The sequence below is a fragment of the Austrofundulus limnaeus genome, unplaced genomic scaffold (genome assembly GCF_001266775.1).
Source record: "Austrofundulus limnaeus strain Quisiro unplaced genomic scaffold, Austrofundulus_limnaeus-1.0 Scaffold77, whole genome shotgun sequence".
In the NCBI taxonomy this organism is placed as follows: Eukaryota; Metazoa; Chordata; class Actinopteri; order Cyprinodontiformes; family Rivulidae; genus Austrofundulus; species Austrofundulus limnaeus.
The window spans coordinates 1,097,673-1,106,888 of NW_013952479.1; the positions used below are offsets into that span (position 1 = coordinate 1,097,673).

General features: G+C 39.4%; 3 protein-coding genes across 4 annotated transcripts in view; 1 reads left to right on the plus strand and 2 right to left on the minus strand.

Moving 5' to 3' along the window:
* The window catches only part of ksr2 (kinase suppressor of ras 2), a 127,760-nt gene extending 125,542 nt beyond the window's left edge, over positions 1 to 2,218 (minus strand). For both annotated transcript variants that reach the window (XM_014011142.1, XM_014011141.1), the window contains exon 1: positions 1,217 to 2,218. In XM_014011142.1, the coding sequence (XP_013866596.1) occupies positions 1,217 to 1,390 (174 nt within the window). In that variant the 5' untranslated portion in view covers positions 1,391 to 2,218. The remainder of the gene's footprint in view (positions 1 to 1,216) is intronic.
* Positions 2,219 to 2,376: 158 nt separating this feature from the next.
* On the plus strand, positions 2,377 to 8,023 carry rfc5 (replication factor C (activator 1) 5). The gene is made up of 11 exons (XM_014011146.1): positions 2,377 to 2,527; positions 2,825 to 2,889; positions 3,100 to 3,236; positions 3,515 to 3,594; positions 3,678 to 3,751; positions 4,085 to 4,244; positions 6,829 to 6,910; positions 7,016 to 7,145; positions 7,383 to 7,460; positions 7,704 to 7,758; positions 7,833 to 8,023. Exons 1-11 carry the CDS (start codon positions 2,481 to 2,483, stop codon positions 7,930 to 7,932), a joined length of 1,008 nt encoding a protein of 335 aa, XP_013866600.1. The 5' UTR covers positions 2,377 to 2,480; the 3' UTR covers positions 7,933 to 8,023.
* Positions 8,024 to 8,107: 84 nt separating this feature from the next.
* wsb2 (WD repeat and SOCS box containing 2) overlaps positions 8,108 to 9,216 on the minus strand; it is a 6,862-nt gene continuing 5,753 nt past the window's right edge. The window contains exon 9 of the mRNA XM_014011144.1: positions 8,108 to 8,756. Coding sequence (XP_013866598.1) covers positions 8,543 to 8,756 — 214 coding nt within the window. The 3' untranslated portion in view covers positions 8,108 to 8,542. The remainder of the gene's footprint in view (positions 8,757 to 9,216) is intronic.

Genomic DNA, 9,216 nt, shown 5'->3' on the forward strand with positions numbered 1-9,216 from the left:
TTAGCAGCAGCATTAGCAATGTTAGTGGCATTAGCAATGTTAGCAGCATTAGCAATGCTTGTAGCAATAGCCATGTTAGCAATGTTAGCAGTGTTAGCAATGTTAGCAGAATTAGCAACGCTTGCAGCAATAGCCATGTTAGCAACATTAACAGCTAGTGGCATTAGCAAATGTTAGCAGCATTAGCAATGCTTGCAGCATTAGCAGCATTAGCAATGCTAGCATCATTAGCAATGTTAGCAGTGACTTTTGATTTAGGAGGATACTGTCATAGCTGCCCAGAAAGTGAGCAAAATAATGAAAAAATTTTAGTGACATTTTTAACATTTTATTTTACGTTTTGTGCCCCCAAAAGAAGTCTTACAATGTTTATAAACTATTTAATGACTAAATTGCAAAAGTGTTTTGTTTACATTGAGTGCCTACCTGCATTTTTAGAATCCCATATTGTGAAAACCCACTAAAACTGCACCATTCGACACAGTTCAACCTTTTGCATGTTGATTTCATAGTTTGTAAAGGAGTACCTTCTGTTCTGAAGCTGAGCTGTTCTGCAGATCTCTGACCTGATTATCGCACTTTATGGGATTTTAATGTCCTGAAAGTGCCTGTCACCGGTGGTGGGGGGGAGAGGGGGTCCACGCTAAGTGGTTTGAAAAACGGGCAGCTCAAACAAAAACACCGGAGCATTATGGGCATTACGCAACGCAATTTGCGGAATACCCCACGGGCCAATTAACCTTTTTTTCTTTTTTAACAATCTGTCGGCCTTGCGTAATAACTGGATGCGCCGTGGTAGCAAATGCGCAGGCTGCGTCTATATGCTGGTAATGGACTGTAAACACGGGCAGCCTGCGCTGTGCAGGCCTCTCCTGCTGCCTCACAGCTTCACTCTGGCGGAGAACAGACACCTTTCCCATCCGCCGCCACCTGCAGAATCATGCGCAAGTCTCCAACAGCCCTCTGCAGCCCCGTGGCCCTCCTGATTTATTGCACTGCACACCCAGAAAACAAACAACAAACAACTGACAGCACAGACTGGGGGTGGGGGGAGACTTTAAAGCGGGAATCTTTGCATATTAATGCTATGACAGCACAATGCGCTGAAAAGGCACACATAAATATGCAGGGTGGCCTAGAAAGAGCACGGTGTTGATGGAGATGAAGACGCACCACTCAGGCCTGTATCTTAAATAATAATCATAAGGATGCCTACCTCCAGCGTCCGCATCTCTTTTTGTGTCAAGTCGTTGGATGTGGCACATTTGGTCCGTAAACCCTCCAAACTGGAAATGCTTATGTCGATCATGTTCTGCACCAACTCGCACTGCTGCAAGGCTTTCTGCAAACTCAGATGCTGCTCCTCGCTTTTTGTCATCTCCTCGTTCATAGTTTAGCGACCAGTGGATCTGATTTCTCCCCCGTTTGCGCTTAGAAAAATAAAACGAATCCCCCCCCACCTCCAAAAAAAAAAAAAAAAAAATTAAAAAAGAAACGTGGAGGAGCCCACGGAGTGCAACCTGCAAAACGCCATGAATGTTTTTTTTTTCTCCTCCAGAATCAGGGTTTGAGCCGTGACTCCATTGAAACCTGCAGTTCCTGCTGGATCATCCAGGTGTTCCTGGACTCGATCAACCCAGATGTGATGGAGACACCGAAGCATCCATCGGGTGCCTCTCTCGGATGGATGTTGAAAGGAGGAAAGAAAAAGGAAAAAAAAAAAGAAAAGAAAAAAAAGGAGGATGCTGCTCAGCGCTTCATCCTCAGACGGGTTGAAGAGGAGGAGGAGGAGGAGGAGAGGGGAAAACCTTTTAAAGGTGCTGATGTGGGGACTGGATGCGGGTCCTCCGTGTCTCCCTGGGCAGCAGCAGCATCCCGGTTCGGTCCCACCACACCGACATGTTTCCTGTCAATCAAACCCACAGCAACAGCAGCGCAGCGGCCAGGCTCCACCGTGAGGGGGGGCCGCTCTCGCGAGAAAATCCGGACAGCTTCAACACCAGGCCTGGATTTAAAAAAAAAATACATTTAAAAAACAGCTTTTCTTACAGAAACGGTCTAACCCTGCAGCTTATATGTGACTAAACTTTTAAAAATAAAAACACTCAGTCCTGCAAATAGCTATCTAAGCCATTGCTGCTAGTTCAGACAAACTAAATATAACTTGATTTAATAATTTATTTGTATGTAAAATAAAACCTGTTATTTCTAGACATATTTTTATAAAGGGAAAAATATGAACATGGCGCTCACTAAATAGTTTATTTTTTGCAGCGTTTTGTTTATGGCTGTATTTTTTTACAGCGTGCTCCGTGACTCCACCCACAAAAACTCTGAACGCCATCCTATTGGTTGTGCGTCATGACGCTTTGAAGACACGTTTGTTCTTGCGCGCGGCAAATAAAGCCCCAGAAAAAACACTGCTAAGTATTAAACCTTTGAGCTTTTTTTAATTTATTTATTTTCAGTTAACTGAACCCATGGCGTCTACAAGTGAAATCCCGCTGAAAAGCAGAAACTTACCATGGTGAGTTAGAAAAGTGATGTTTATCGCGGCTACGTTAACGTTGTTAGCGCTAGCAGCGAGCTAACCTATCGTCTTAATGATAGTTGCACCGTAGCTCTTCTGTTTGAATATGGCAAACAATAACTTTTAGATATTTACAAAATGGTTATAAATCTAATAGTTAGTTTACACCAATACACTGTGTTAAGAAGCTACTTTATTTAGGGTTACTTTGAATGCGTTCAAACTACCTAAAAGTCCCAAAACTTATTTGTAATGTATTGTTGACAGTGACACTATATCTGCTTTGTATTCCAGGGTGGAAAAATACAGACCTCAAAAACTAGATGATTTAATCTCACACAAAGACATTCTTAGCACCAGTGAGTATGCCTACCTTTGCAGTAAAAATGTTTGGTAATCTGTATTTTACAACATGTAGTGCAAACACTTCCTGCAGGCTGCCTGTGTCTTTTCTCATGGTTGTACTCTTTGTGTCACAATTATTAAAAAGTTTAAAAATAACAGAATGTTCCAGAAGAATCGGATTTTTTTTTTCACGCTGTTAATTTTATTTGTTTTCGTTCCCACAGTCCAGAGGTTCATCAGCGAGGACAAGCTTCCCCACCTCTTGTTTTACGGCCCCCCTGGAACAGGAAAAACCTCCACGATCCTGGCCTGTGCCAGGCAGCTGTACAAGGACAAAGAGTTCAACTCCATGGTGTTGGAGGTATGGGACAAATTATTGCAACGAGATGCTGCGTTTTGGGGGGATTTGAGGGTTTCTGAATGAGGATCTAGTGCAAGTGGTGTCCGGTCCTGGTCCTCAAGGGCTGCAGTCCTGCATAAATTACAAACCTCCTCTTCAGCAGGTCTTCAAGCAGCCTGTTAGTTACTCATCCAATCAAATCAGGTGTGTCAAAGCAGGATAGCTGCCCTCAGGAACCAGGATTCGACAATTCTTTTCTAGTGTTTCCACGTCAAGAATTTGACTCTTTTGTTTTGTAGCTAAACGCGTCAGACGACAGAGGTATCGATGTCGTACGAGGTCCGATTCTGAGTTTTGCCAGCACCCGGACCATTTTCAAGTGAGTTCAAACAAAACTTCTTACGCATACGAGGTTTTTAAGCTGCACCCTGCTACCTGTTTCTGTGCCCTCTTGTTCTGCAGGAAGGGCTTCAAGTTGGTGATTCTAGACGAGGCCGATGCCATGACCCAGGATGCCCAGAATGCATTGCGGCGAGGTGAGCCATCTGTTCGCCACGGCGTCGCCCACTGTGAGCTACACGGCTCACTGAGCAGCCACTTCAATCGACTGCTTTTAAATACTGGGTCTCTGCTATGTGAAGTTTAGATATAATTTTAAAAAATCAACACTTTCAGGAAAAAATTAGCTTAAAAGTAAATCATATGGTTAAAGCTGTTTCTGTGTTATTCTCTTTCTACCTCTGGGATAGTAATTTATTCTTTAAGCTTTAGTATGCTTACAAGAAGCGTGCCATATTTTGATTTATATTTTAGTGTTATCTCTGTTACGGGTCTTGTCTTACTCTTGTGCTATCGTCACACTCTCTCAGTGATTGAGAAGTTCACAGAAAACACTCGATTCTGCCTCATCTGCAACTACTTGTCCAAGATCATCCCGGCCCTGCAGTCCCGCTGCACCAGGTTCCGCTTCGGCCCGCTGTCTCCAGACCAGATGATTCCTCGACTGGAGCACGTCATCCAACAGGAGAAGTAGGAGAATATGCTTTTTTAAATTTTATTTTATTTATTTATTTTTCATTTTTCTTCAGCTAGAAAAAATAGTTTTTAGATCTGTCAAAAAAACCTGCGAGATTACATTCTGTCAACAGTTTATCGTTTTCTACCAGTGGACTATATTCTATTTTATTTTTTGTTTAGTTTAATATTGGTGGTGTCTTTTTTTTTTTTTTTGTAGCTGTGCATTAAGAAACAAAACAAAAAGAGGGCGCTGTTGTCCTTTGAAAATTTTTCATTAAAAATTACTTTCCTTAAATGTGAGGGATGCTGGAAAGAAGGTGAAAAGTTTAATGAAAAAAAAAAGACCAAATTTGTTACAAATTAAAGCATGTTTTGTACGGTGTTGTAAAGAATATTCCGCAGTTATGGACTAACTGCAGAATATTCTTTATAACGCTGTTTATGTTTTAGTTGCTTACAAAATGACAAATAACCCCATGGGCCAATTTGTGTTACAGCCAGCAGGGAAAAAAAAACATTAACAAAAAATGCTAAAAAATCCACCATAAAAACAATCATTATAAAAATATCTACTAACAAACACATACAACAGTCTACAAGAAGTATTTAAAAAGACGATAACAGTGGGTAAACATTCTTAAATTAGTTGGTTCTGAATCTTTTAAAGCAAATCTGCGTCCTGATGGTAAAAGAGAAAGCTCAGAACAGGGGGTGCTTAGGCTCAGCTCAAATTGCCTGAGCTTTCTTAAAGGATCTATTTCTGTGGAGAGTAGAGATGTTACTTAGTGCGATGTTGGCAGTTTTGCTGCAAAAACTGACAATGTGGTGTATGTGTTTTTTGTTTTTTTGTCAATAACTCGTACCAGATAAAAGAAAAAGAACAGATTCAATAAAACATGCTCATAATACTACTGTCCATGTTAAAATTCCTTAATTTATGATAAAAGTGCATACAGTTCCCAGATATTTATATTCTTCCACAACTACCTCATCATTCATGTACACAGGAGAGATGGCATTTTATTTATTTATTTATTTCTGAAATCAGTAATAATTTCTTTGGTTTTGCTGACATTTATGTCTAAAAAGGAAGACTTAGACCAGTTAACAAAATGTGACACCACTGGGCCATGACCAGGATCATAGAACCTCACATCAGCAGAGTTTAAAATCTGCCGTCCTGTGAACTGGCTCTGACACGTGTTAATAAATACTGAGTTTATCCAGCGTTTTTAACATTACGTCGTCAATCACCAAATATTTGTTTCATTTAAAAAAAATATTCAGTTTTTGCACACCAAATTAACTTTATTGGCTTTGCATTGTTCACTAAATAAATTGGAAGTAAAAAATGACTACATACATTTTATTAATCCAAGTTTTACAGAAAAGCGTTCTATAGTGTTTTTCTTTAACCCATCCCCTTCTATATTTGTTCTATATACATATGCTCTATTTTCAATACAACCAGATAGAAATTAGAATTTCAGGACTCAGGCTTCCCGCAGATCCTTAAAAAGTCTTAAAAGGCATTGAATTTGTCAATCCAAAAAATAAGGCCTTAATTGGCCTTAAAATGTCTTAAATCGATCTTTCAGAGGTCTTACAAAATGGTAACACATTTTAAGTAGGATGACTGTAAATTGTCTCAAATATTAAAATAATTTGTAACATTTTTTAATATATGTAATTTACAGATTGTTTTTCTCATTTCTGTGTTAAAATAAACATTTGGGTAAAATTGTCACCAACTATTTTTTTCCCCACATTTTTATTTATTGTGAATTGGGTCTTAAATGTAATTTCAAGTGATATTAAAGAGGTCTTAAAGTCTTAAATATAACTTACCTTAAGCTGTAGGAGCCCTGTAAAAGAAACATTTGAGTAAAATTGTCTTTTTCTTTCCGTTAGTTTATTGTGACGTTGGTCTTAAATTTCATTTGAAGTGGCATTAAAGAGGTCTCAAAAAGTCTTAAATTTAAGTTCCCTTAAGCTGTAGGAACCCTGGGACCAGAGTAGGGCTGCCACGACTAATTTAATAATCGATTAATCGTTTTCTTTTTTTGTTCTTTACTTTGTTTTTCTCTCCAAACTGCTGTGACACCTTCCACTGCCACATCTGCCTTTCTGTCCTTGACACACATGCACAGTAGTGGTAACTGGGGTAGGCCGTGGACGTCACAATTATACAGACAGGCTCTGGTATCATGGCTACCCAGCAACGGAGCTCAAAAGTGTGGGATGTTTTTAGGAAAATGAAAGAGAAACCTGTGTAATATCTGCAGAGCAGAACCTGCCTTCCACAGCAATTATTTTTAGTTAGCATATAGCTAAAATCTAATGATGGTTATATAAGAGCAGCTGCATTCTGGCGTGATAAGCTGTTTGTTTTATATTCAATTAACGTTTGATCCCATTAGTCGACTAATCGAGTAAATAATCGGTGATGAATCGATTATTAAAATAATCGTTTGTGGCAGCCCTAGACCAGAGTGATCTTTATTATATATTTACAAGGATCCACAGGTTGATTGATTCAACAACCATTATTCCACTTTAAAGACTTTGCAATTAATTCTTTTTTTATTTGTGGCAGGGTCGACATTACTCCAGACGGAATGAAGGCCATTGTCACGTTATCTTCAGGCGACATGAGAAGATCGCTCAACATCTTGCAGGTGATTGTCCCCGCTCTCAGCCTGATTTTAACTCTCCCTTTCCTATCGCGTGTCCACGTGCTAACAATAGAAGGGTGAACACGCGCTCTGCCTCTGTAATTTCAGAGCACCAGCATGGCATATGGGAAGGTGACAGAGGACACGGTGTACACCTGCACCGGACAGCCCCTCCGCTCTGACATCGCCAACATCCTCGACTGGTGCCTCAACAAAGACTTCAACACAGCTTACAAACGTATCCTTCAGCTCGTCGTTCAGGACGACGAGCTCTGGAGCTTCTTTAGAGGGAATAAATACGTTTTGTCTGCACTTCAACGGATGAAACTTGGATTTAAAGGAAGCTTTGTGTGTTTAGTTATTAACTGTAAAATAAATATCTTAATAATTATGAGGTTTTGCAAACTTTTTCCAAGTTTTGAAAACATGACCAAACGTTTAGTTTGTGTTGTATTTTCTTTAAGACATGTCACAGAAATCCTTCAGCTGAAGACTTTGAAAGGTTTGGCTCTGCACGACATCCTCACCGAGGTGCATCTGCTCGTCCACAGAGGTAAAACTAGAAAATCGTGTGTGGAATATGTCTTCATTTATTGCAACAATCATCACTGCAACTTTAAGTTTCTGCAGAAACATGACCTTATTTTATCAAATCCTAATGAAAAATTAAGTTTTTTTATTGGACTAAATAATCCTTTTAAAATATTTTATTAATCTATTTAGTGTTCTTATAGGGAAGTATAATATCCAGAACAAAAAATAGTTTTGTGACTTTGTGATTCTGATTGTCTTCTAGTGGACTTTCCTTCAGCTATCCGGATGGCTCTGCTCGTCAAGTTGGCCGACATAGAGTGAGTTTACCAGACTAAGTGATTCCAGGATTATAGTTCTGTACTTATTGTGCATCTTTTTTTTTATTTTAAAGACATCGACTTGCATCCGGAACAAACGAGAGGATCCAGCTGAGCTCCATGGTTGCAGCTTTCCAGGCAGTCAGAGACCTGGTGGTCAGTGAAGCGTCTTAGAGCAAAGTGTTATCAGCTCGTATGTAAAATACAGAATTTTTTTTTCAGTAAATACTTTTTACTTCAATAAAATAAAAATGGAAAACTGGTTTGCAAATGTTTCACCACAGTTCTGCCACTTCTGGGTGTTTAAAACTTTTTTTTAAACCAAATCATCAAGAACTTTGTGCTAGGATTGAGTTTCTTATCACCTTTTAATAGAACAGATCATTACAAGGATCACATATATTAGATATCAAATATACTGACCCAGATTTGTGCAAGAATAAAAACATTTGTACATTTCAGTGTTTCCCTTCCATATAAGTCCAGTTTATATTTTATATTAATGTGCAAATAAAGCAGAAATGAAAAATAAAAACACAGGGATTAAAATTATTTATATAGCTTCTATTTACACAATAAATTAGCAGCATAAAAGCATGATATTCAAGTCGATGTGAACATTTAGTTTATGCATCTCTAAAGTAGTGCAAATAAATGAGTGCATCTAAAGTCAATTTCAAAGCTAGTTGGTTTTCCTTTTTGTTTTTTTTACCTGTTGCTAGTAAACAGAAAAGGCATTTTGTTTGTGTATAAGTTTACTATTTAGGGTTTTTTAAGTCCTTATTTAACTTTCCCAATCCTCCTCGTCTGAAGAGGTGCATGTTTTGAGGCGTTCGGGGATGTTTCTGTAGGTGAGGTACTCCAGGATCCTCCTGGGGAGAGGCAGCGCCTCGATCTGGTGGGTGGACACGGAGTGGCGCAGGATGGATCGGCACAGGTGGCCCAAGGTGGGCACCGGCCTGGGAGCCCTCCAGAACCTCACGTGGCCGTCTCTGGTTCTGCCAGGACAAAAACAGACGAGTGTGTTAGAAAAAAATATATAAATAATAATAATGTTAATGTTCCTACAAAACAAAGGCTGTGAGAAGTAATGGTGCCAGGGGTGCTACAGCAACCCCTGGTAGATGTCAGAGAAAATGCACGTCTGAGAAACACAAAAGTAAAATCAGGTTTGATCTCTGCCTAATGTGTTTAAGTAAAAAAAAACAGACATTAAAGATTTTTGAAAAGCTGATGCATAAACCAGCACACACGTTTTTTTATCCTCTTGGACAGCTACTAGCATTGATAAATTAAGTGTTAGCATTCGAGAGACTAGCGACTAGCCTGGATAAGCTGGTAATAGCATTGGAGAGGCTAGTGTTAGCATTGGAGAGGCTAGCGACTAGCATGGATAAGCTGGTGTTAGCATYRGARAGGCTAGCGACTAGCATGGATAAGCTGGTGTTAGCATTGGAG